Source organism: Podarcis melisellensis, assembly GCF_964234715.1.
Source record: "Podarcis melisellensis genome assembly, chromosome: 6".
NCBI lineage: Eukaryota > Metazoa > Chordata > Lepidosauria > Squamata > Lacertidae > Podarcis > Podarcis melisellensis.
In genome coordinates this window covers 55,537,789-55,564,576 of record NC_138538.1, presented here as the reverse complement: position 1 = coordinate 55,564,576, position 26,788 = coordinate 55,537,789, and the positions used below count along the sequence as shown (strand labels likewise).

General features: G+C 40.9%; 1 protein-coding gene across 5 annotated transcripts; it reads left to right on the top strand.

Moving 5' to 3' along the window:
• The first annotated feature begins 381 nt into the window (after positions 1 to 381).
• Positions 382 to 26,713, top strand: SLC26A8 (solute carrier family 26 member 8). 5 transcript variants are annotated; one of them, XM_081916130.1, is made up of 22 exons: positions 395 to 521; positions 1,180 to 1,328; positions 1,734 to 1,836; positions 2,820 to 3,007; positions 4,564 to 4,703; positions 5,965 to 6,081; positions 7,972 to 8,147; positions 9,196 to 9,360; positions 10,621 to 10,770; positions 12,180 to 12,262; positions 13,711 to 13,858; positions 14,354 to 14,467; positions 15,240 to 15,317; positions 16,192 to 16,287; positions 17,090 to 17,196; positions 18,776 to 18,845; positions 19,567 to 19,659; positions 20,096 to 20,227; positions 21,900 to 22,229; positions 23,914 to 23,968; positions 24,094 to 24,287; positions 26,206 to 26,713. In XM_081916130.1, the coding sequence occupies exons 4-22, from the start codon at positions 2,835 to 2,837 to the stop codon at positions 26,458 to 26,460; spliced, it is 2,676 nt and encodes an 891-aa protein (XP_081772256.1). In that variant the 5' UTR covers positions 395 to 521; positions 1,180 to 1,328; positions 1,734 to 1,836; positions 2,820 to 2,834; the 3' UTR covers positions 26,461 to 26,713. The 5 variants fall into 5 exon arrangements, with proteins under 5 accessions (XP_081772258.1, XP_081772255.1, XP_081772256.1 ...); XM_081916129.1 differs by lacking the exon at positions 1,180 to 1,328 and having other exon boundaries at positions 389 to 521; XM_081916131.1 differs by lacking the exon at positions 1,734 to 1,836.
• Positions 26,714 to 26,788: the final 75 nt, after the last annotated feature.

Sequence of the window (26,788 nt, the reverse complement as noted above, 5' to 3'; positions counted from 1 at the left end):
CCCAAAGTCAAAACCCAAAAAACAACAGCAACCAAAGTCAAAATTGTGCATATAGTCAAAACGCATTGGTTTCTATAAAGCACACAAGTTAAATGTGTACAAGTTGCAGGCTTACTATATTGCTCTGAGGTTGTACCTAATTAAGCAGTATGTTCCCAGTTCACTCCTATAATGCTCAACTTCAGGGTGACATTAAGAATAAAAAGGGGGGAAACAAAGAACACATCCATGCCAGCACACACACGGATGCAAAATTGTAGGATATAATCTTCAAACAGAAATGCTAAACTAATGCAGAAAATTAGGCATTACTGACAACTGTTAGCACCATCACGTGGAACTATGGAAGCCTGGGAAATGTTTACATCATGCAACAGAACGCTCAGTCCCAGTTCCAGACTGCCACTGATGCTATTTAAAAGAACACAGAGGTTCTAAACTGTTCTAACTGTTAGAGAGAAACGAGTAACGTAGCTACGAAAAGGAAAGCAGCAGATCAAAGAGCTGAATCATCCAGAATGGTAAGTGAACAACAAGAGGAAGTCGGATAATAAACTGGGCTAATATTGTTAAAGATTTAAAAAATAAGTCAGTCGCTAGTAACAAAAAGCGGGGGGCAATTTCTTGTTGCAACACAACATAGGACCCCAACCCCTTTTTCTCTTTCACATTAAAGAGCAGGTATTCACCTGCCTCGGGGATGGCAAAGACCTCTTCTGCCTGCAATTCATTTTGGAAATAGGACCATGAAAACATACCTTTAACTAGATAGCAGTGTTGGGGCTAACCAGTAGGGCCACGAAACAGGACCCCTCACGGATAGGGTAGCAGTTTCTGTATATTGGAGGTGGGAGCGTCTGATATAAGCAAATACTACTTTGTTACAAAAAAGGAGATAATCATATTCCCCTGCCAATCCACTACTGATATAAATCTGGCTTATTACTCTTATATACTTTCTTTAAAAAAAACTTCCCTGCTATGTCTTGCTGTTAACACTTAGATTTTAATTTGGCAAGCCACTTTGAGTTTATAATTATTAAAGAGAAAGGCTGATGAGAGTGGTGATGGTGGTGATACAATTTTTAAGTTCTAATTGCACAAAACAAATTTTTCTTATCAGTCCTTTAAGAACATGTTCTCTCATGTTCTTGTTCAACTTATTTATTTGTTATTTAGAGCATTTGTACCCCACTCTTCAGCCAAGAAGGCTCCCAGAGGGGCCTTTACGCAGTCATATAAAACAAGAGAGTCCCTACCCACCATCTTGCCTGGAAGACACAGCACAAAAGGAAAGAGGAAGGAGGAGGCAAGAAAAGCAAATTCAGGTGCCAATTCTTAAAGATCAGTTGTAGTTCTTATAACTACCAGATAGAATATAAATACAATTTTTTTATCCTTTTACTTATCCTCTATCCTCTTTCAGTGTTTCTCATATAGCCAGCTCATAGGTGCAGTTTTACTAATATGAAAAAACTATCTAGAATTTGTGGGAAATTATTAGTTATTCTTCATGTTGTGATGGTAGATTATCCAGAAGCTTTTTGATTTTCCAATAGGAGTGAATCAAACACCCCCCCAATTGCACCTTCCATGCTATTGCTGATCAAAAATAAGAATAATTAAAATCTGTGTTAGTGGATAAAAAAGGATAATGAAATGCCTAATGATCCTTCTATTCTATTTCTTTCTTGGCTGATTCATGAATGTAATTCTCTCAATTACACTGAAAGGACTACCACAAAGAACAGCACTTCTGTTTTCTGTCACTGGATGGAAGTACTGAATAGTTCTTAGAAGCCAGCCATTCCATCTTCCAGGAACAAATATCACTAAGTATTAAGGGTTGACATTTTCATTATTTGTGTAACTGGTTCTTTTTAAAGGATATTTGCCACAAATGACATTTTTTAACAAAATAGATCAATAGATCTCAAATGACATCTGCCTATCAACCTCCAAGGTCATCTTAAAATCATTAACAAGACCATGTAAAATTATTTCCATTTCTGTCTGCCTCATTGATTCTCCGTTCTTTTAAATATTTCATACAAAAGTATAATTTGCCTGGTTTCATGTGAGCCCACTAATATCATTTTTTCCTCTCTTGTTGTTAACTCAGTTCTGAAAAAGAAAAAGAAACCCTTTGCAGGCACAAGTTGTAAGATGAATTCTATAGAAATAATATATTGGGTTAAGTTAGGTTTAATGCATTTGCCGTGGGGAACTTCAGGAAAAGCCACCCTGATTATTATTATTATTATTATTATTATTATTATTATTATTATTATTATTTATTTGTACCCCGCCCATCTGGCTGGGTTTCCTCAGCCACTCTGGGTGGCTTCCATAGAAACCAAAAATACAGTAAAATATCACAGATTAAAAACTTCCCTGAACATACATTGGGACAATACATTGTTTTATAAGGCATATTAGGAAAACTAGTTTTTTTCTTCATCAAATTCTGTGTTTTTTAAATTTTAATCATTATTTTATATACAATCAAGGTGACCAGAGAGCTGCTAGTACAGATAACCCCCCCCAAAATGTTTATTGGCATGTAAATAAAAATCAGGCCTTCTCTTTACCAGGCTATCATATTTCATATCTGAGACTTCTTGAACTATGTTTCCAGCACTATGTGGTGATCAGCACACTGTTCAGCAGTTGGCCTGGTTTTGCTTTGTGGACTGAGAATTTCAGTCTCCGGGATCAGACTTGCACCCGTTATAACTATAACTTTCTGATTTCAAAAACCTTATGAAGTAGGGGATTAACTCTCCTGATCTCATTGGTTTTTTGTGTTAATATGTTAGAACCACTGTGACTAAATGGACTCAAATGAGAATATTGTGAATGAGAGACAGCCACTGAGGGTGACATACCACATCAGCCGAAAAGTGTACAATGAAGAAGAATTCCAACAAGATCACGACCAAAAGATTTATGCCACATCCACCAGGGAAGTTGATACCCCTCCAACAAGGCGGAAAATCCAGTGCAGGTATTGTAAACTGGGACTCCTATCCCTTTGAAGACTACCTTTGACACTTTATATTATAAGTGAGCAGCGAAAGCACTGAACCCAATAGATCCCCATTTCCTGTATATATTAGAAATGCAGTTCTCCAACCAAACAATAATGCAAAATTAGGGGGAAATGTGTATAAGAATGAATATGTTAGTAAAACAGCATACCAAAATGCATTATATTAGGATAAATTGCTTGCAAAAATGTGTATATTAGTTGAAACTGCAGGCTAAAATGTGTTTATTAGGGTAAATTACACACGATTTAAAAAATATTCATTTTGATTCACATGGGGGGGGACCCTTAAATTTCACATATACACTTATGGAGTCAGAACTGTCAGTATCATCTCAATGAAGATGTCAACCTAGTGTGTGGCAGCTGTGGAAAAAGCAAATTCCTGCTGACAAGGCATTGATGGTGTGATTGTATTTGGAGTGCTGTGTTTAGTTCTGGTTCCCTCACCCCTGAAAGGATACTGTAGGATTGGGAAAAGGTTCAGAAAGGGGCAACCGAAATGATCAAGGGATAGAGCAGCTCCCACCCCCACCATGAGGATAAATTTAGTTTGAGGATTTTTAGTATAGAGAAATGGCAAGTAGGAGGAGACATGACTGAGGTGCGTAACATTATGCATTGTGTGGGAAGTGGAAGAAGAAAGGTTTTTCTTTTTCTTTTCATAACACTAGAACTTATGGACATCCCAAGAAGGTGGGTGTTGGCAGATTCAAGGCAAACAAAATAAAGTCCAGTGGTACCTCAGGTTACATACGCTTCAGGTTACAGACTCCACTAACCCAGAAATAGTGCTTCAGGTTAAGAACTTTGCTTCAGGATGAGAACAGAAACCAGGCTCCGGCGGCGAGACAGCAGCAGGAGGCCCCATTAGCTAAAGTGGTGCTTCAGGTTAAGAACAGTTTCAGGTTAAGAACAGACCTCCAGAACGAATTAAGTTCTTAACCCGAGGTACCACTGTGCTTATTCACACAGTGCATTGTTAAACTATGGAATTCACTCCCATGAAAGGCAGTGATGGCCACTGACTTGGATGGCTTTGAAAGAGGATTAGACAAATTCATGGGGGATATGGCTAGCGGGGCTACTAACCATGAATAGCAGTTGCTGCAAACCAGAGGAGAGGGCTCCTGTGCGTGCATCCTGCTCGTTGGTTTCCTACAGGCATCTGGTTGGCCATTATGAGAGCAGGATGCTGAGCTAGATGAGTCAATGGCCTGATCCAGCAGCTTCTTCTTTTGATCTTTTTATGTGTTCAAATTTCTGTCTCCTAGAATGAAACCCTCACATTTTTATTTATTTTTTATTTTGCAATCATGGATGTAAAATTGATATTAAGCTGAACACAATTTAAAGGCATCAGGGATATTGGCATTTGTCACCAAACATAAATGAAAGCACAGGGCTGAGAAGTATTAATCCACAAAGGTGTTGATCTAGTTAGTGGAGAAAGTCATCCAATTGATGAGTTGCAAAGCTTTTTCTTAGAAACAGCACAGTTCAATTTGTTTCAGATTCTCGTGGGTACTCTTCCGGAAGTTCATTCTCAATGTGTTTCCCTTTCTAAACTGGCTTTGTTCATATCGTGTCACTGAATGGATTTTAGGAGACATACACGCTGGCATAAATGTAGGGATGGTGCAGATTTTTCAAGGTAAACCAGCTGTCTTTATTATTTATTTTAAGTTCTCTCCCCTTTCCCTTAGGAAATACTTAAGAGTTTCCGCCCTTGGATAACACAAGCTTAAAAAGTATTAGGGCTGGGGTGGTGAAACTGGGGTTCCCCAAATGTTGCTAGACTCCAGCTCCTATCTGCCCCAGGCAACACAGCCAATGGTCAGGGGTGTTGGGAGCTTGGTCCAAAAACATCTGGAAGATTGCAGGTTCTCCATCCCTGACCTGGAGTCCGCCTTATGCAGCAGGGCTGGTCTGCCCATGAGGCATGGGGAATCGGTCACCACAAGGTTGCAGGCTCCAGACAGCTGAGAGGGGCACTGCTGGTGCAAGCATGTGGTTGTTGTAACCACCACACACCCTCTTCCCACCCATGCACCTGCCACGCACTACCTGCTCCTCTCCAGCTTTCTTTGAATACCTGGGCAGAGGAGGAGGGGCATTTTCAGTTTTGCCTGGAGCAGCGAAACATCCTGGGCCAGCCCTGCCCTTACCTTACTCCAGAGGAGTAGTCCTCCGTTTGGCAGACCAGAAAATATGGGAGCTAGAGAATCTTCTCCTTCACCGCTCCTTGACTCCTAGGTGATAAGGGGAGTCATTAAACGTTGTGCTACTTTTAATTTTATTTGTGTACGGCTGACCGAGAAAGCCAAACCGAGAGGAAAGGCAGATCAATGCCATAAGCACACCCAACATGTATTTAAAGCACCTGACTTCCCTTCAAAGAATTTTGCAAACTGTGGTTTCCCCATCAAACAGCTACAATTCCCAATGCCCTTAAGAAATCACAGTCCCCAGGCTTTTTTGGTCATCTACTTTTAATGTGCATTAGCTGTGCTTTAAAAGTATGGTGAAAGAGAGGCCAAAGAGACTCAGGAGGGAGAAGAAGTGGGCTTTGAAGGCCAAAGGAAGACCTTACTTTAATTGCCCAACTAGGAAGCCTGCCAGGGAAGGTTTTTTTATTCAGTTAGAGGGCATGGTTGCACTTACATTGAAACCACAGCATACACGGAGGGAAGGTTCCTTAATTCAAATTAGAATCACCCCTTGCACTGAAATTAGCCTTAAGGAAAATCTCCTGTTGAGACCATTGTAAAGCACTTTGTGCACAGAAAAGTGCTATAAGAGTAATTTATCACTTATACTAGGCTTGGTTTGCTTCCAATACTTAATGAACTGTCTGCTTTGACACAATCTGTCTGATACTTTTGATACATTATTTATAAAACACATTCTTCCAGGGCTATCAGGAATAGTGATAACTGGACTACCGCTACCAGTTATCAATAGTTTTTATTCTGCATTTTGCTGCTCTCTAGCATATGTCATATTTGGAACTTCACGTCATATGTCCATTGGTGAGTACTGTTTTGCCCAGCTATTTCAGTCTTCTAGGAAATGTACTGTTTGCCAACAGAGATTGTAAACTTTGTTTTTATTAATCTAGGGGTCATATCCATGTGGATAGGAGGTTCTTTGCTCCAGCAGAGGCTTCTATCAGTAGAAGAGGGGGGGGGAGAATTTTGCTGATGGCCCCTCCTCTCTGAAGCCCCTCCACTCCCAAATTTGCTCCAAAGAATTAGCTGACCCTTTAGCACAGTGTGGGAGGTGGTGTGGGGGATTGTAGTGGGACAGGAAATTGCCTCCCTCCCCATTTTGTTGATAGAAATCTCTGTTGAATCACAAGGGCCTTTAATCTGCATGAGTAATACCATTAGATTTTACCCTGTGTCTTCTGACATATCATCTTCTGTTTCATTTTGATTTATTGGTAATAAATATTTCACTCACAAGTCACCAAGCCCCTTAAATATCAGCTGTCTTGTTTTTACTGAAGTGTTGTTTGATCTCTTTTCTGCTAAAACCTGTAACACGTGAAAAGGTTTGCAGAGATATTCAAAACAGTTTAATAATGTGTCAAAATGGATTATTCTCCTCTTCTTCAAGATTCATTAATTATAATTTTCTCTATACATGCCATTACCATATGGAAATGTATTCATATCTGTGTCCTCACCTGTTTGTGGGGAGTGATGCATGTCCTCTTCTTTGACAATGTGTAATGGGCCACCCCGTCTAGTAGATGATGCAGACTGAGGCCTAGGAAAGCTCTGCTTAAACTGCCTGGCATGGCAGAGGAGAGTAGGAAGTATGTTGGAAGGAGAACCCCATTCCCACCTTCTCTCTGAACCTGGAAGAACAACACCAGCTCCAGGTTTACTGAGGCCCTTGAGCAAGCTGGTCTTGGCAGGCTTTCTTCCTGACTGGGCCCACTTCCTCTTTACTGCTGCCACCAATTCTCATTCACTCGCCCTCTCCCTTTGGGCCCTGTTGCAACGCAGCCAGGTGAATGGAGAATACTGTTCCTTGCTCCTCCTGCCAATGTCCACTTGCTTAGGGGAGACAGGCAGAGGAACATCAAGGAGAATGAGCAACAGAGGCAGGGCCAAGAGGTGCCATTGGGGCATATTCTGGGACGTAGGCTTCTGCAGGTGCCCAACAATGCCAACCCTGGACAGTAGCCCTGTAGAACCAGGAAGGGGAACTTCTGGCCTATGAGCTAAATACAGCCCTCTGGGCCTCTCTAACCAGCCTTCAGGATTCTTCCCTAGGCCGGACCACTCACCAGCCCTGTTCTGTATACTCTCAATTTTTGCCTGGCTAGCATATGTCCTACAAGTCTGATGATGCCTCTTCCTTGCCTACACAGACAGGTATATGTGTGTGAAACTTCCAGCTGTTGAAGGGTTGTAATGTGGCTTACTGTACAAAGTTAAGAGTAGCTGTCCCTGCCCACCATAGGTGTGTGGCCCCTGGAAGGCTGCCCATAAGGGAATGTGGCCCCTGGGCTGAAAAGTGTTTCCCCTTCCTGCTTTAATGGAGCAAGGTTATAGCTCCAACCTCTTGGCAGCCCAGGTCAGTCATATACCGTAAATGCAGACTGGCTGTCCTTATGCCTTCTGTGCGGGCCAGAACAGTGGGAGTCCAACTGAAATGGGCCAACAATTTTGAGGGCACCTACTCAAATCCCCCCATAGAGGCAAAGGGGATTGAAATGGGGCCTACATTTCACATCTGGTCTGGGCCTGTTACCAGCTTTGCACAGCCCTGCTACTGTGAAACCTATCGATGGACATTTTACGCCTTGAGCTCCCTGGTGGAAAAGTGGGATATAAATTTAATTTCAAAAGTGGTTGTTGGAATTGCTTTGTTTTTAGCTTTGGGTTTTCTCCTTCTGTTGGTAACAGGTTCTTTCAGCATTTTGAATGCAATGGTGGCAAATTTTCAGAACACCCTTAATCTTAACTTAAGAATGCCATTTAACGGAACTGTGGCCAACTTCTCAGATGCAGCGTTTATGGTCAGTTATATGGAAGTATTAACATACACTGCATCTACAACATTTTTGGTTGGGATTATACAGGTAGGAAACACACTTGGTTATTGGTTATCATTTCTGAAATGTTACATTTTTCTGCAGAAAGCTTTCCATTCCTTAAAACTGATTTGTGAAATTAACGATTGACATAGCATATGGCTTCAATACCAGTACATTGGGCAGTTTCAATGTTGTAAGTAACTTCCCCCAAATAACCATATTTCCCTTCCCATGTTCCATACATACATTTTATATTGGACGAGAAGAGGCTATGCATGCCTAGGTCTGTCCTTGCTACCAGGAAAGGTGCCACAATTGGGATTCCGGATCCCACATAGAGTTGTATGGATATAGAACACATTCTCACACTCCCCTCCCTGTGAGGAGGATATGGACAAGACAAGCAAGTATGATCCTTCTTCACTCTTGATCAAATAGGTGGGAAACATGAGAACAGGGCTTATGGTCAGAAACTATACTAACATTAGCTGAGTATTAGATTATATAGATACCTTGTGCAGATACTTTAAATAGGTGAACATTTTCCAGTGCCTTCATGCTTCTCCTTAGAACTTAAACCAGGGATCAGCAACTTGGTGCCTGCAGAAGCACATGCACCCACAGATGCCCTTCTCTGGCATTTACAGGGTCTTTGGTCCCCCACCATGCTGAAATTATATTGATTACAACTGTTCTTCTCATTTGCAAATGTGCCTTCTTTAGGATTGGACGTTAAGAGCAGGGCGGAGTGTGAGTGAGATTTAGAATTATAAGGGAGGGCGGGAAGTAGGTCTGAGGATGGGGGGGCAATGGTCTCCGAGGTTAGATAGAAAGAGGTTGCTGAAAAGTGTGGGGGATGGCAACAATAGACTTACTTCAGGCAACTGAAAGGGTGGACTAATTTGGAGACTCCCAGAACAGTCTCTTCCTGCCTTCCTTGCAGAATGGACAGCTGGAAAAATGCCTGCCTGCCTCTAACTCTAAGCAAGTAATATGGCAAGCTTTTATAAGTAGACTTGGCACTGCAGAAAGTTGGGGTGTACGACTGGGCCTTAAAGGTGCCATTTTCTTTCTTTGCCTCTCTTCCTTTTAGCTGTTCTTGTGCTGCATTGGCTTGGGATTTGTCACAACATATCTGTCAGAAAGTCTCATCAATGCTTACCTCACTGCAGCAGCGCTACATGTTATTATCTCCCAGTTCTCCTTCATTTTTGGTATTGTAATTGACTTCCATTCAGGACCCTTGGCATTTTTTTACGTGAGTAAATCCAGCCTTTACTCAAAGCTAATCCCGTTTCTTGGCAGGGGACAGGGAGATCAGTTTAAGAAGTTGCAAGCAGAAAGTTGTAAGCCACTAGTTGAAATGTCTGTGAATTGCTGGGGGGGGGGGGAATTAATGCAGTACCAGTTCCCTCCAGAGGCTTCCCTTATGTCTCCCTCATGCGTTGGATGTAGTAATGCGGAAGGAATTGATTCACTTCCCATTTAAAGGCAAATCTACCTAAATCTGCCTGTACAGACTTACACAATGTTGCTAGAGTGTTTGAACATTCCCAGTGCATTTACTTGTGTAGAAATGTATATGTGACTGAGGACTGTGCTTTTTGCATCTGATGTAAAGTCTGGATGCACACAGGGGCTGTACACACAGTCTAAGGACACTGCATAAATGGGAATTAGGTGCAGATAGGATCCCACTTTTTATTTTTTAACTTAGGTCAGCCATGTTTCTTTTGGACAATCCCATCTGAAAGTGTTAGAGCACCACCAAGTCCCATTGCTCCCAGGGTGGACCGAAGTTGTGCATGATAGCTGCTCCAGGTTGTGGGCAGATAGATAACCTTCCTTGAGCCTTAAAAAACAGGGTTTTAATAAATCCCGAAGCAATAGATTCAACTTTTTGAATTTTTTTTACTAGACATTAGGAATAACTTTCTGGCAATAAGAGCTGTTCAGCAGTGGAACGGACTACCTTGGAAAGTGGTGGACTCTCCTTTATTGTAGGTTTTTAAGCAGTGATTGGATGGCCATCTGTCAGGGATTCTTTAGTTGTGATTCCTGCATTGCTGGGGGTTGGACTAAATTAGGGTCATTCCAACTTTACAATTATTTGATGGTGGTTGTTTTTTTTAATAAAGAGAGAGACAGAAACAGTTTGTAGCTCTTAGACCACACTGTAAAGGGATGAGGACTGCAGATTCTGAAGTGGACACATGATCCAATCTGGAATATAAACCACCTAGATCAAATCATTTGAGTCTGCTTTTGAATCTGAGTTCTGCAAATTTATTCCCCATCCCTGGTTGTGGAACACATGAATGATGAATACAGATTTCTTCTTTTGTAATATACAGAAATGTATAGCAATGTTGTGAAGAAAGCCATACTTGCCTGCAATTGCTATATTTTCTGTGTGCATGTTAGTGATTTTCCATACTACTGAATTTGATTTCCATGCTACTGAATTAATTAACCCTTATAAAAATTCTTCTCGCTGAGTATTTTCTTTTCCCCTCAGAACTTGGTGTATTATTGCATGGGCCTCCCAAAAGCTAATTCCACCAGTATCCTGCTCTTCTTGCTATCTGTACTAATGCTGAGAGTCAGCAAATGCATTAAGATAACTTACAAGCATAGTCCCGTTGAGTTTCCTATGGAGCTTCTTTTGGTAAGTACCTTACATTCTTTGAATAAGAAATATGTTAGGCTTCACAGACAGTCATTTCCTCACTAGATGGAAAATAACCTGAGTGGTGTTTTAAGCATAGAACCTGTCCAAGGAACAATATCTGTGAACCTTTGTATTATCTTTAGGCTTTAGTATAGAGAGGAGAGTTTCACCAAGTAAATTCAGCTTCTCTGAGGCTGAAATCCTAGGCACACTTACGGAGTAATTCAAACTACCAGATCTGCTGGCTGGGAGGGGTCAGGATGAGCAGGAAGACACACACCTCTGGTGGAAATAGGTCCACACCAACAGAAAATCCACATGCTGTTAGAACCACATCCTCATACCAGTGGAAAGCATGATAGGAACAAGAGATGCCTGGGAAGAGACAGAAGAGAGATAAAAAATGGGGTGTGCTAAGGGTGCATTTAGGGACTGACATTTTGCCACTTACAAACCCCCACCAGTCTTGCCTTTGGAATGGGGCAAAACTGAAAGAGAAGGATTAATGAAATTCAACTCTACAGGACTAAGAAGCTCCACATTACAGGAGTACTAGGGATATGGCTGTTCTCAGTTGCCAGTCACAGCACAACAGAATATTAGCCCTACACGTGCCAGCCACAACTCCAGTGACTGTTTGCATGTCATGGAGCTATGCCCAACATTACCTTGTTGTATGGGCTTTGCTCTCATGAGGTGGGACCTTTGATGAAAGGAGACCATGGTGAAAGAGCACAAATACAATGCACTTTCTGCAATAACACAGAACCACGGAGGAATCCCAAAGATGGATTTCAATGGGTGAGTTCAGAGTAGGCTCAGTCGCCATGGCTGTCTGAAGCAGAGTCAATGTTAGAGTTGGCATTAGAATTTCAGGATAGCTTTTTAAAAATTCCTGTAACATATTGTTGGAAGCATCCTCTTTGAATATGTACATATCACCCCACAGAAGAGATTTGCATAAAATGTGGATATGCATATTTGTATGCATGGATACAGATTTAGAAATAGCCGCTATAATTTAAATACAGCACATGTTGTCTTATTGAGAAAGGTTGTGAACAGGCGGCCAAAACGCCTTCTCAGTTGGCTATCCAGGTACCTTCAAGGCTTCTGCTTTCCTTTCTTAAGGTTCTTCATCTCTAAAATCTGACCAGATATCTCTTCAGATAGAGGACTGTCCTCTGTAAAATGGACACACATGGCGACCCTAACAGGGAAGGTGAAATGGTATTCCTGAGAAATTTCAAACTTTAATCAGAGCATGATGTAGCAATTGTAGGGATGTGTTTCTAATTACTTGGTTAGTATTTTGTTACCTGCTCCAAGGTGGGTAGGTAGGTAGATATTATGCATTGTACATAAAATAAAATAAATCTGTTGGTTAATTTCATTTTCTTTTACAGATTATTGTGTTTACCATACTTTCCACCCACACCCATATGTACGCTGAATCCAGTATGGGAGTTTTTTCAATGGCCCCACAGAGGTTGGTAATCTACAACTTAATATATTGCTTTATTAAGTACTCTCTGTTGGGAGAGAGGCAGGGGAAATGTGCCCTTGTTAATTCTCCTCAACCTTCCAGCAGCTTTCGATACCAAACCTCTAGGACCACCTCTCTCCATATGAACCTCAAGTCCCCATGAACCTCTAGTCCCCTGCATCATCATCTGAGACTGCTCTTTGTGTGCCTCTGTAAGAGGTCCAGAGGGTTGCAATACAAGGGTGCGCCTTTTCGGCGGCAGCTCCCCATTTGTGGAATGCTCTCCCCAGGGAGGATGGACTGGAGCCTTCATTATACACCTTTAGACAACAGGTGAAAAGGTTCCTCTTCAACCAAGCCTTTGGCTGATTAATATGTCTGTGGGAGGGGAGGAAGGGGGGGATTTTTGTTTTGTTTTGTACTTGTTTTTATTTTGTGTTTTTATCTTGTATTTTATGCTGTCAACCACCCTGAGATCTGCTGATTAAGGGCGGTATACAAATTTAATTAATAAGAAATAATAAGAATAATTAAGAATAAGAATATTGGTCTCTGGTCACTGAAAATAGTTTTGTGCCCCTAGAGTCAGTCATGTTCATGCACCCTCAGTCATCATGAAACCTGTATTTTTTGTGATGCTCCCTCTCCAACAACACTGGGTCACCAGGCTAGTTTCTGTTAAAAGTTGCTTTATGGTTTTTTATTGATTTTTTTATTGCAGATTTATTTTAAAAAGCAGAGAGAGAAAAAAAAACCCAAACAAAAAATAGGAAAAACAAAAGCAAAATCGTCAACTCAGTGCAATAAGCATCAGTACATACATCTTAATTTACACATACAGATCAAGACAATATATGCCATTCAAATGTCTGAATCCAGATAAAGTTAATGTTTATAGAACATGCGTTCAAATGCAACAAGGGCATTTAAGGTCTGTTTTATAGTAGATGGTGAGTATTTATCTCAGGCCTGAAGTACAAGTTGCTTAGTGACAACAAGAGGTCATAAAATCCATTTTCGTTGTCCTTCCATTAGTCCCCATACTACAGTCTATAATTTGAAAGTACACAAGCACCCGCTAATATAAAGGATTTTGCCAATACAAGATGAATACAGATGGCAACTTCAGGCCAAAAATGGAGAAATCACTGGAAAAGCCCACCTCATATGCCTCTATAAGACATTTCTATCATTACACCTTCATTTATTTCATGCTTAAAAGATTTGTGCCCCATGTTTTGGCCAAAGCTTCCAAGTTAGCTAACAATAAAATGATTTCGTTGCAGCATTCAAGGCTTAGCTCATAATTCTCACTACAGACATCTCCACCGGGTAGTAAAGGTGTTTGTGTTTAAACAGAAAGAATAAATCCTGTACCTAAATAAAGCTACAAGGCAGAGTTCTCAGGAATGTTCACTGAAAAATGAAGAAGGCAATATTTCTTATTTCAGATTTCTGCATCCTACATTACCTGACTTTTCAAACCTGAAAAAGATTTTATTGCACGCTTCATCCCTGGCCATAGTGAGCTATTTTCTTCTCATTTTTGTGGCAAAGAAGTATGGAAATATCCACAACTATCACATCAGACACACTCAGGTATAAATTCAATGTCATATGCCAAAAACTTTGAGAAGATTTTGTTGCACAGGGAGATTAAAGCAATGAGGATTACGTATAATTTCCTGTAGTTTTGCAGGATGACTGCAGAAAAGATGCAGATCTTCAGTTATTACTAGTTCTCTAAGCAAGCTGGGGTGCACACTGGGATATGTTACATGATAATTATAGAATTCATTCACCAGTGTTTGTTTGTTTAATTGATTAATTTGGTCCTCAGGGCAACTCACAATCAAGGCTATTAGAAAGGTATCAAGCAGAAGGCACAACAGATAAAACCATATAAAGTAGCATGTCCAAAAAAAGGGCGGGATTACATTAAATGCTTGGGTAAATTGGATAGTTTTCACTGTTCCCATGAACAATTTTACCCATGCATTCTCCTTTAAGATTTGTAAATGCATCATACTTCAAAAGAAATGATTTTTTACCACTGTAATCTGATTGTGATTAATTTTTATTTACCTCCTACAGGACTTGATGGCAATTGGGCTATGCAATGTCACCAGTTCATTTTTTAAAAGTTTTGCTGTCAGTTGTGCTCTATCTACAACTGTTATTCAGGAGAAGACAGGTGGAAAAACTCAGGTGTGTTGGTTGATTGTTGAAACCCGCCGTTTCTTTTAAACCTCCATTAATAGGATGGGCAACCCAAAACATGTTTAACCAGAAACAAGCTCTACTGAGTTCAATGGAAGTCTGAGTAGGGTTATTGATGAGGGCTTATTTTTTCCTCTGTGGAATGTGGAACTAAAATAGCTTCAGAGTCAACACGTATTGATTTTACATAAACCTATTTAAAATGGAGTGTGGATGTTGTTTATTTAATGAGAATAAATAATGGTGGAATAAAAATGTTCACCTAAAAGGCAGCAAAGAAGAGACCAATCTGACTTGAGATGGAGTTTCACAATTGTAGTAACACCATCAAAAAGGTCCTATCGCTTGTTCTTGCCAGCTACACCTCTCTTGGCTACCTTATTTCCTATATCCTAGTGCCAGATAGTTTAAGACTTTCTATGTAATAGTCATCAGCACTTTGAATTGGTCCCAGAAGCAAATTGGTTAACTACTGTATGTGAAAGGTGAAATTGGCACGTCATAATTTTGCTTTTTGAAACTTCTGCTATAGATCCAAGGCTCTATACTATTACATTCTTATCAAATTAATAAAAATACCTATCCACACAAACTGAAATGTCAAGGTTTTAACCTCCATCAAAGTCACCACTTTGAATGTATTCTCAGTAAGATGGACTGTTGTACCTGATAAAAACTTTGATTTTTTTAAACCACTGAACACAGCACTGGAGCATCAGTTCCAGAACACATTTCTAATGCAGTATTTATTTTTAATTAGCTTGCAGCTCTCATTGGAGTTTCCTTAATGTTGGCAGTTGTGTTAAAGCTGGGAACCTACTTCCAGTACCTTCCTAATGTAAGTTAATGTGAAATGCTATTTCAGTAAACATTGATTCCACACCTTTGACATATTTCTATTGTATTCTATTATATAAAAAGCACATCTTTTGGCCATATAAATGTTGACACATTCAATGTGTCACGGTTTTGAGGCTATAGGGAAGATGGCTGTAGCAGATAGGGCAGAATCAAACAAGCAAGACATGGTCTTTCAGGACCCTGGACAGAGCACCATGGAAGGCACTGGCTCCAACATTCACACACACACACCACACACACACACACACACACACACACACACACACACACACGGGAGCAGATTGCTGAGGCCCTATGAGTTGGCAGGGGCTTCCTTACTGTTTACCCACCTCCATTATTAAAGGGCCTCTGTTGGCTCCTACAGCATGGGGAAGGTGTGGACTGCACTGAGACTGTCTTCTGAGTCTTTGGAGTCTGGCAAAGTCACATCTTCTGACCTTAAAGATCCTGAAGTGGAGGAGAGGCAGCTCCTCCATGTTTTTCTGTGACCTCACAAGTGGCTGAGAGACTGCAGAGCTACAGTGCTTCCTTGAATAGCTCTCTGGGTCTGTTTCTACCACATGTAGGGAGAAGCAACTAAAAGGATTGTTGGCTTCTCCTGGGATAGCACCATCTTTCCACCTTGGGCAGAACTAGGTTAGTGGAAATACCACCTCTGAAATTACCTGAAAGTGGTAGGAAAATTATAATATGTACACATAATGGTTGAGGCTTTAGAGTTATACAACATGATATATTGATATAGCATTGGCTTGCTAAACAAATAAAACTGTTTGTTCCTACAAAGCCATTTTTAATGAGCTGTGTATCCTTGGCAAAAGAATAGCCAGTTATTGTTGTTTTTTCCACAGGCTGTTGTGGCTGCTATTGTACTGGTCAACATGTTCCCATTTCTTGAAAAATTTATGGATGTCCCTTTCTTGTGGAGGCAAGATAAATATGATTTTGTAAGTGTCGTATGATCCACATGGGGTTGGAGAGGGGAATTAAATGGGGTATCACCTAATGTTACAACCACGGCAGCAGAGGTTCAATGCCAGTGTAGATGTGCTGTCATACATATATTTGCATGTACAGCTGCTCAAGATGATTTGAGGATCCAGCTAGACAAATTGACAGAGAACTGTTGTCAGATTTCAACATATCTTTAAAAACAACAACACAGCCATGGGGTGTCCCAGTGTGGATCTGGACCATGGAACTGTGGGAGATGTAACTCTTCCCCCTTGTGACATTTTCCTCAATGCAAACAAAGCTTAGAGGTGTATTTAAGTTTTCCCCGGTGGTGGTAAGTAACGACCTCCCAACCAGGAAGCTGTGGTTAAAGGGCTCCCTCCAAACCAGTATATAAAACCAAGATGTGATGCTGGTTTTGGACATCATGGGAAACTGTGGTTTAAAATGCTAGGATAGCTTTTATGAAGCAGTGCACAGGAGGAGGGGTGAGGAGGGAGCACATAGGCACACTACTTATTATTGGATCAGTTATTGTTTATTAAACCAATTGTGACTCTGTAATGTTAACAGTGCATAGATCATTTCGAAGTTCTAGTAGTTTTGAGAACTGTACCCTAAATTCAAACACAGAATCTTCATAGTTTAAATAACCAGTACTTCAGATTTTTTATTCTTTATATACAAAAAACGGCAGAGGGGTGTCTTGTCACATTGACACTGTACTTTGTTTTATCTTCAACTATGTCCCTGCTAAGTAGCTTATATTGCCCCTATTTCATTTTTTCCTTAAAGGGCATTTGGATTGTGACCTTTCTGTCTGTAATCTGTCTTGGTCTGGATATTGGCTTGGGAATTTCTATGGGATTTGCCTTCTTCATAATAAGTGTGCGGTCACACAGGTACTGTCTCCTATGGTAGTGTTGTATTATAGAGCTACAGGCGAGTGTGTGCTGAGAAAGGGAATTATATTGCTACCACAGTATATTAGAAAAGTTTCTAGAACGATGAAGTCTATGGGAAGGGGCCACTACTAAGGAGACTGTTGTGATAATTACAAAGAATAGTAGCTGGGTTGTGACATTCTCCATATATTGATGTCAGTTGTGACAGCCTAACAGGATTATTGAAAAGAAAAGAGGAGGACCAAGAGTAGCCATTAGGGTGCCACCACAGAACCTTCCACTGCTACTTGCCAGGATGGTGAGGGTGCAGGGGCTCAGCAATACCAGGATGTGCTAATTGCTGAGTTGGCAGAGTCAATCCAGTGCTCCTGTTGGTGCTCCTATGCTGGCCTGACTTATCAACAGCCTGTGCCACACCATCCTGGTAAGCAGTAGTGATGCTGCTACTGGGAGGCTGGATCTGCAGTGGTGCTACACCAAAAGCTCTTAGTGTATCCCATAAATTCAAAGTTAACAAGTATATGAATTATATATAATTAGATATAATATATAACTATCATTTAGTTAATTACGGTAATTAAAAGTGCCTTCTCTAACTTCCTTAGCTCATTTGTGGCCTCACTCAAGGCATACAACAAATTCTAAAATTCAAGTTTACTGGCCATTAAATATTATAATGAGTAAAGAAGCAGAGGAGAAGTAAGCAGAGTGCAAAGTGAACTAACACACAAACTTAGCATCCAGCTGGCCTTACCCTTGAGCAAGCCATGAAGTTCAAATAGTATGCCTGGAATATGCATTGTTCTTCAATGTATATTGTTCTTCAATGCAAAGACTAGTAAAATCCTCTCACCATATATTGGGGTAGCAGGGTGGTGGAAGAGAGAGCACAAGCAACTGGGGCTTGAGACAGCGTGAGCAAGGTCACATACGCTATAAACCTTTGGAGATGGGTGCTTTGGGCAATAATTGCTTTGCCCAAATTGGGGAAGGTGTGTAACTTGAAAGGATCTCTTCTTGGGTTCCAGTCAGATAGACTTAACTAAAGAGAAAACACTGTCATGTATTTGTGGTGCTTGCAATGATTTTGAGCAATGATCTAAGGAAAACAGTGAGTGGGTGGAGGGGCAGGAGTTTCTGCAAGCCAACTAGAAAAAATAATAATCACTGTTTTCTTTGATCTGTGCATGGCAAGGGCAAAGAGAGAAAGATGATAAAACACCTTCCCTACAGATATAACTGATGCTCATACAACTTGTGGTCTGGCACTGAGCCTGGAGTAACAATATTGTATGTATTCTTATGGAGAGACATACTGCACATTTGACTAAATGCTCTGTTTCCATACTACAGCAAGATTAGGATCAGATTTTACCTGCTCTTTTCTCATCCACTCTCCATGGAGAGACATGAAAGTAAAAAAGATAATTCAAGGAGAGCTGATGACTATTCCATTCTTTAAAACTACATTCAAAGTTGGATAGTTGTCTCTGTCTGTCATGGTTTCTTTCCTTGGCTAAAGGTTTGGCTCTACTCAATTTTTAAGAAGGGAGTCTAACTTAACATTTTGTTTCAGAATGAAGATGTTGACACTGGGTCAGATTCCAAACACCAATATTTATCGCAGTTTTTCTGACTATGCTGAGGTAAGGGTGGGAGGGAATAAATATTATTTTCTGTAACCAGTCGCCTTCAGTAGCACACTAGCAGCTGACGCATCGGGTTGAATTAATTCCAGGAATGGTGTTGTGTATAATTACCACCTTTATGACTCGTAACGAAGAGCCATACTTGAAAAGACAGTGTTGCAGGAACCCCACAAGCATCTCTGAAAAATACACAGCATAGTGATCCTTCTGACAGGATTTAATTAACAACTATAGCTTGGTGACCCTGACATGAGCAATGAAAGCAGATTTGTAGCACAAATGTTGTGTTATATACTCTGTTCAATCTCTGCATGGTCCAAATGTTGTTTTATATGTCTGGCTTCCTCTGGTATTAGATAGTGCAAATTATTCTTCTGTGCAAGGTGCCAGTTTATTAGCAACTAATCTCAATAAAAATGTGAATTATGTAGCCAAATGGTGTCATCCGTGCACAGAAGAAAGGTATTGGTAGGACTGGGAAAAGTTTGCGGAGATAAAAATTAATCCATGGAGCAGGAGGGAAATCGAAAAACAGTTCTGCTGTGATTCTGCATACTTATTGGGCAATGAATGCTGATGGACTCTTGGGGCTACAGAGGAATGGTAAACTGTATTCTGAGAAAGATCGCAGCAGGAATCCTGAACAGGGGCACTGTACACTGCAACATTTTTTTTCAGGTTCCCCTAAGAAAGACTTAAATTTTATTTCTCTTTTTAGGCTATTGAGATTCAGGGGGTGAAAATGTTCCAGTGCTGTGCCTCCATTTCAACTGCAAACATGAAACATTTCAAATCCTACATTTTACATAAGGTAAATGGTGCCCTCCAAATGATTATCAGATAAAGATCCTTCCAAAATTGCACTTTTCTGAATTTTGAGGTGCAGTTCTTCTGTAGTGTGCACAAACGTGCATATACTGGGAAAAAATGTGCATTTAATACACATATTAGTATAAATAATATACAAAAATGCATTCTAATGGAGAATGTTTCTTTGCAAAAATGTGTATATCGGGCAAAGCTGCATACCAAAGTGTGTATTAGGAGAATTATACTAAATGCTTATGAATTTTAATGAGGACTTTGACAACAGCATATAATCATAAACAGATGTGGAAATGTGGAGAACCAAATTTAAAATCGGGAAAAGGAGAAAATGAAAATGACAGGTTTGCCCTCCCTACTCAGAACCTCTGCAGTAGACAAAGCTGGCCATATCTGATAATCTATCCTTCTTTCTATTTCAGATGGACCTGAAGGCTGTGCCACTTGATGAAAATGAAATGAGAGCTTTGATCTCAGTCAGTATGTCTAGCGTTAGGCAGAAAAAGGATTTAAATTGTACCTGTGTTTGTGAGCCACCTGAACCATTACCCAGGGTGAGAGATTTCTTTCTTTCTTTGTTTTACATAGAACTCTCTTAGAATTCCCATACAGGGGTCACTTAGACAATTGCTTCCACCTTGCCTAAATCAAAAGCCCATACCTGCCTGGTGTATACATCTACACATCACTCAATGAAAAATACCTAAGCTCTGGTTATCTCTCGCTTGGACTACTGCAATGCGCTCTATGTGGGGCTACCTTTGAAGGTGACCCGGAAACTACAACAAATCCAGAATGCGGCAGCTAGACTGGTGACTGGGAACAGCTGCCGAGACCACATAACACCAGTCTTGAAACACCTACATTGGCTCCCAGTACATTTCCGAGCACAATTCAAAGTGTTGGTGCTGACCTTTAAAGCCCTAAACGGCCTCAGTCCAGTATATCTGAAGGAGCGTCTCCACCCCCATTGTTCTACACTGAGGTCCAGCGCTAAGAGGCTTCTGGCGGCTCCCTCACTGCAAGAAGCCAAGTTACAGGGAAGCAGGCCGAGGGCCTTCTCGGTAGTGGCACCCGCCCTGTGGAACGCCCTCCCACCAGATGTCAAAGAGAACAACTACTACCAGACTTTTAGAAGACATCTGAAGGCAGCCCTGTTTAGGGAAGCTTTTAATGTTTGATGCCTTACTGTATTTTAATATTTTGTTTGAAGCCGCCCAGAGTGGCTGGGGAAGCCCAGCCAGATGGGCGGGGTATAAATAATATATTATTATTATTATTATTATTATTATTATTATTATTATTATTAGCTCCATTTATTAGTTTATATAAAACATGGCATTCCTTAGGACCAAACTAGATGTTCAGTGGAGGAATACATGAAGAAGAGATGCCTATCCTACGCTGTGCTTACATGATTTTCTCGAAGTGTAATTGAGCTAATGGCCTCTAATGCAAGCAAACCTCTGTTCCCTTGCTGTATTGGTGGCAGCAGGTCCCACTGTGAGCCACAGAAAAGGCTTTTTGTTGTTGATGCTTCAGTTCAAGCAGAAAGCCTGTATGCTGCAGAGGAATACTGTGCATGTAATAGGGAAGGGAAGAAAACTTCCTTTCAATCCCTTCTTCTCCTTTAGGTCAACAGAGTGGGTTTTCCATTCCCATCATAAATGCACCAAGGTTTTTATTTGATGCATTTAGACATTTGAGCTTTGGTGGCCTTGCAAACCTACAGCACTCAAACCTATATGTCAGAATGAAAATTCCACATTAGTTTTTTCATCCAATATCTGGATCAGAATTCCTGTTGAAAAATCACCCCACAGTAAATGGGACAGGGTCAGATGGATTTCTCATCCAGTTCACAGTTTCTTTTTCTATTGAAATAATTGGGGCTGCTGGACATTAAACTCAGTGCAAGGGTGTTTTTACAAAGATAGTTTCTAAAATTAATATGCTTTTGATAGCACTAAGAGGCATGATTAACAGTGCCTCCCTATGCATATCCACTCAGCAGCAAGGCTCAGTGAGTTCAGTGAAATTTGTGTGTAGGATTGCAGCCTAAATTGAGAATGGCAGAATTCTTGGGTGCATGAGGGTTCTTCTTGCTTTAGCCAAGCTATGCTAACATATCTTTGTAACACAGGCATAGTTTTCTTAAACGTATTTTAACAGGAGAAAGGGAAAATCCTAGCCTGCTCTAGAACCTCATCTCTCCTGTGTTTCTAGGTACCTTACACAGAGAAGCTTCTAAGGCGGGTTCGTACAGCTAATGAGATATCATCTGCTTCTTCTTTGGCATTAATACGCTGGTCAAGAATTGAGAGCAGATACCCTTCTGAGATTCATTACATAGAAAGGGAAACAGGACAGGAGTATGTAAAGAGGAAAGAAGATCTCAACAGGTTATGGTTTTGCTCAGATCCCCCTGTCACGAGATCCACAACTCATTTGCACCCACTTGAATCAGAGACATCCACTTACATGATCCACACCATTATTTTAGACTTCAGTATGGTACACTTTGTAGATCTACAAGCTTCCTATTTGTTACGAGAGGTAAGTTGCCTCAACTATTGCAGCTTAGTGGTTTTTATTTTGCTATGGTATTCATTTAAACGAGTGCTCTCGTGCACTCATGCTCTTATTTTTAAAGGTCCTTTAAAAAAAAAATAATATGGGTGGTCATGAACACGTTATACGAGAGCAGAAGCAAGATCAGCTGCAAGCAATGTGGCAAAACTAAGTCTTAGGAGAAACTAGAATGATTCAGATAGCCAGTTTCCTACCCATAATGGTGGGGGGGAATATTTTAATACAATAGCTTTTCAGTTACTTAAAGGAGGATTGATGTGCAATATGATCCTGCCACATGTTTAAGTCCCAAGCCCACTTACATTCAGCAGGTGAGTTTTTCAGGCTTGCAGGAAATGTCTTGGTAGCCAAATGTTTGATAAGTTTCTTAAGAATTGAATTATTTATAAATGCCAATTACAAAAAAAAGATGATGGGGAAACTGGGAGCATAACCTGGGCTTCTAGATACAAATGAGAATTGATGTTTGCCAAAAGTGTTAGGATGTAAGTCTGCCTGGATTAAGGATGGAAGGAAGGATTAAAGAAAAAAAAATCCGCCAAACATTAAGAACCACACAGGGGTCAGATCAGATTAAGAACGTAACTGAGTCAGAAGAGAGAAAAAAAAAACTCCACAAAACTGAAAAAGCAAGTGCAGTCATATTAGCATGAAGCATTGAAAATGAATGTCCTAAAGCTTAAGAATTGGAAACAACAAAAGGTACTAAAGAGGGGTTGAAAGAAGTTACATCATCAAAGCAATAGTCATTTTGTTGAAAAGATGACTCAGAAAAGAACAAATATCACTGTGGCAAATTGCCCAACAATATATGCATTTCACTAACATAGGTTTTCATATGGACTGTAAACACATTACTGCTCACCTAATGGGCTACAGATTTGACCTTTCTGTTTTTCATGCCTTTCCACCATTTAGTACCCATTCATTCTTCCAGTTATTTGTATACCTGCCTTTCATTATTTGTACACAGCCTTTCATTAAAAAAAAATACCAAAAGCAAGGGGGGGGAGCCAAAACCATCTTATCAAATGATTCCTCTGATTACTAGGAAGTAGGGATGTTGGAAGGCATCATTTTCCATTCTGCTCTGTATTCGTCACATACAGTACTGTGTTCATTCCGCTGCAGTGCTTCTTACACTAAAAAAACTACACTATTTGTCTCTCTGTCTTCTGTAGCAAAATTACTTAACTTACATAATTCATGCATAAATTATGCTGTCTATGTTATGCCACCCCATTGCAGAGGAAACACAATGCCAAGCGAAGGAAGGAATGTAATCAATTCCATATTGTTTGCTGGGATGATTTCTATTCTGGATGTGGGACAAATAAGCAAACACTGGCAATTTCTGCTCCCACTCCTGTTTTTGTTGGAATTCTCCAACATCCCTACTGGGTAGGGAGCAGTTTGAATCCCCCATCAGGGCTCTGAATTAGGTGGATAAGTTTGAACTTCTCTGCCCACCCCTGCACCATTTCTGCTATAAATTGTTTTGGTGTATGTTCACTGTTGCCAATATTGGTGGCATGCCAGGAAAATTTGCTTGGGATACGGAATCAGGCCCCAGAACCAGGCGTTAGTCACCCCTGATTTAGAGACTGAAAACATCACCCATTTTAATACATTGTTTCCTCTTCTACAGCTGTGTCACGCATTTCAGAATATTGGGATCACACTCCTGATAGCTGCCTGTCATCGTGAGTATAGTCACTGCAATTTTTAAATTAGCAATTTTGGATATTGTTTGTATGATTAATGCTGTTGTAAAGCCACATCATACTGTTTTGTGTGATTATTCTTTCTTTCTTTTTTAATCTTATAGCCACTGTAATAAGGACCTTTGAAAAGCATGACTTTTTTGACCAGTGTGTTACTAAAGCACGGTTCTTTCCAACCTTACATGACGCAGTACTCTATGCAGTGGAGCCAGAACTCTTGGAAGAGACTGTGCCAGTGGAACCTAGTATTATCCTGCCTGAGGAAGTGTTGGCTGAAGTAACTCTAAATGAGGAAAAGGTATAATAGTTGGTTGAGACCCGTGATCAATGTAATGACCTGACAAATGCTAATCCAGAAAAGCAGTCGCTATGTGAAATGCATGGGACGCGGGTGGCACTGTGGTCTAAACCACTGAGCCTAGGGCTTGCCAATCAGAAGGTTGCGGTTTGAATCCCTGTGTCGGGGGGATCTCCCGTTGCTCGGTCCCTGCTCCTGCCAACCTAGCAGTTCAAAAGCACGTCAAGTGCAAGTAGATAAAAAGGTACCACTCCGGCGGGAAGGTAAACTGTGTTTCCTGCGTTGTTCTGGTTCGCCAGAAGCGGCTTAGTCATGCTGGCCACATGACCCGGAAGCTGTACACCAGCTCCCTCAGCCAATAAAGCGAGATGAGCACCGCAACCCCAAAGTCATTCACGACTGGACCTAACGGTCATGGGTCCCTTTACCTTTACCTTTATGTGAAATGCACAAGTGTCAGGGATCCCTGTTACCGTAACTAGTGTAATTTTTGATGGGGGGGGGGATGCCCTGAGACCAGCCTCCCGATGGTCTATCACCCCAGGCACCTTTGGCCCAAGCTGAATCTGACACCAAAGTTTAACTAGGCTGGGACTAATATGCCTGTGGTAATAACCAGCTGACTGTCAACCCTCCCTTCTCCGGTGCAGGTGGGTGTGGTTTGGCTAAAACAGCCTTATGGGCCAATTGGGGAGGCATGGTGGGTCAAAAGTTGCCCACAGGCTTGGATTTCCTCACTCACTCCTGCTTTAGCTATAGTACCTACCTTCTCCCTGAGACCTCACATTTAATTTTTCTGTGCATTTTGGAAGACCAGGGGGCTAACACATGTAGTCACATAATGTTCTGAAGCCTATAAATGCCAGCAGCATTGTTTCCCATTGTCCCTGTGATCATGATGTTCAATATTAGTATGCTGCCCAAGGCTGGCCGTATCATTCACCATCAGGTAAAATGAAGTGCTAATGTCAGTTGTGGGTGGAGAGAAGTTGTACAAGTGCAATGTATGTGCAGGGAAAGATACAGTCCTATCACTCAGAAAGTAAGATTTAGCTGTCAGCACAACCAGCCCCTGTGCATGGAATGGGAATGGGAAGGTGTCATCTTATCCTTTGCCTTGGGCTGCAAAGCGTATTGGCCTGACCTTGCGGCTACCAGCCAGCTGCCACAGCCTGATAGCTCCTCCCTCCTGTGCACATGAAATACTCTTGGAAACACTTGGACTAACCGTTCTTGAAATAGCATGGTCACATCCAAATGTGACTAAATGCATGGGCTAAATTTACTGAGTCAGGATTTCACTGCTAGTCCTGACCCCAATATCACCATGTCATTAGGCCCTATCCCTAATGTCTGCATATTCAGCCAAAAGGTTTCTATCTGTACAGTCCTGATGTTGCAGGTCTTCTGAACATGTGGTTTCCCCTTCTTCCACCTCCACCCATTCTTGAGCCCTGTCTGGAAGGGGACATATTCAGGGCAGAAAACGCTTCTGGGCATCAAGCTAGTCTGAGAAGAATATCATAAAAGCAGCCTTTAGGAATCAAGCTGCCTGTTTACTCTGCATTGCCAAAGAGAATCCAAGAGATTTGGACTAATATGCAATTAGTAAGGCACAGATTAGCCGTTGTGTCAACAGGAGTTATTTCTAAGTAAATGTGAAAAAAGATGGTAGCTTTCAGAAACTCTGAAGGTTGCCTGTGGTCTTTTAACAGGACAGACTGAGCATCTTTATTTTAGCTTCCTCAGCTAAATTGCAAGTTTTTGGAGTTATGGCTTTCTGCAACGGTGCATGGCCATGGGGACTCTTACGAACATATAAGATGTAGTACCTATTTGGCAACCAATCAGATGGACCAGCAACATTAACTGGGAATATAATATATATATAGGCATTGTGCATTTTTGTGTGTTTCAGGATAGGAGTCAACACTCAGGGAGGAGTCCTCATTCAGATAGGAGGAGCATGCAGTCCAATGGGAACAGAGAAACTACCTCAATCAAAAGTGCACGGAGCGAAACTTACATTGATGAGCCCATATCAGATCTTTTCCGCACTTATTCTCTCCAGAGTGATATAGAGGCACTCCCTCAGCTTGAAACATCTCCCATTGAGGAAGATGAAGATGATCAAGACTGGGATGGAAAATGGAAATATAACAGTGATGTCTAAATTATGAGATCTATTAGAATTAGCTACATAAAAAATGGTGCATATGTGACATGATTCAGGTCTGTACTGCTCCTTTTTGAAATTCTGCATTTAAATTAATGTTGTTAAAATAGCTAACCATTTTCCCCCAGATATTGCTGAAGGAAATGATGTTGTACATACAGAGCAGATCAGAAACACATTGAGAAAGAGTGAGAGAAATGAAATTAACTATGACACTTAGAACCATTAATTAAATTGTTTAATTTCCAAAGCTTTTGTGCATTTTGCCATGTGTTGTTGTTGAGTGCCTTTTCACAAAAAAGACTCTCTACTTTTAGTCTCCGGA

Excerpts from the sequence above, each read along its gene's own strand:
- SLC26A8 (XM_081916132.1), top strand. The coding sequence starts at position 2,835 with ATGGACTCAAATGAGAATATTGTGAATGAGAGACAGCCACTGAGGGTG. Across the intron at positions 15,318-16,191 it reads ACTTCCAGTACCTTCCTAAT|GCTGTTGTGGCTGCTATTGT; the intron begins GTAAGTTAATGT and ends TTTTTTCCACAG. Across the intron at positions 17,197-18,775 it reads ATAAGTGTGCGGTCACACAG|AATGAAGATGTTGACACTGG; the intron begins GTACTGTCTCCT and ends ATTTTGTTTCAG.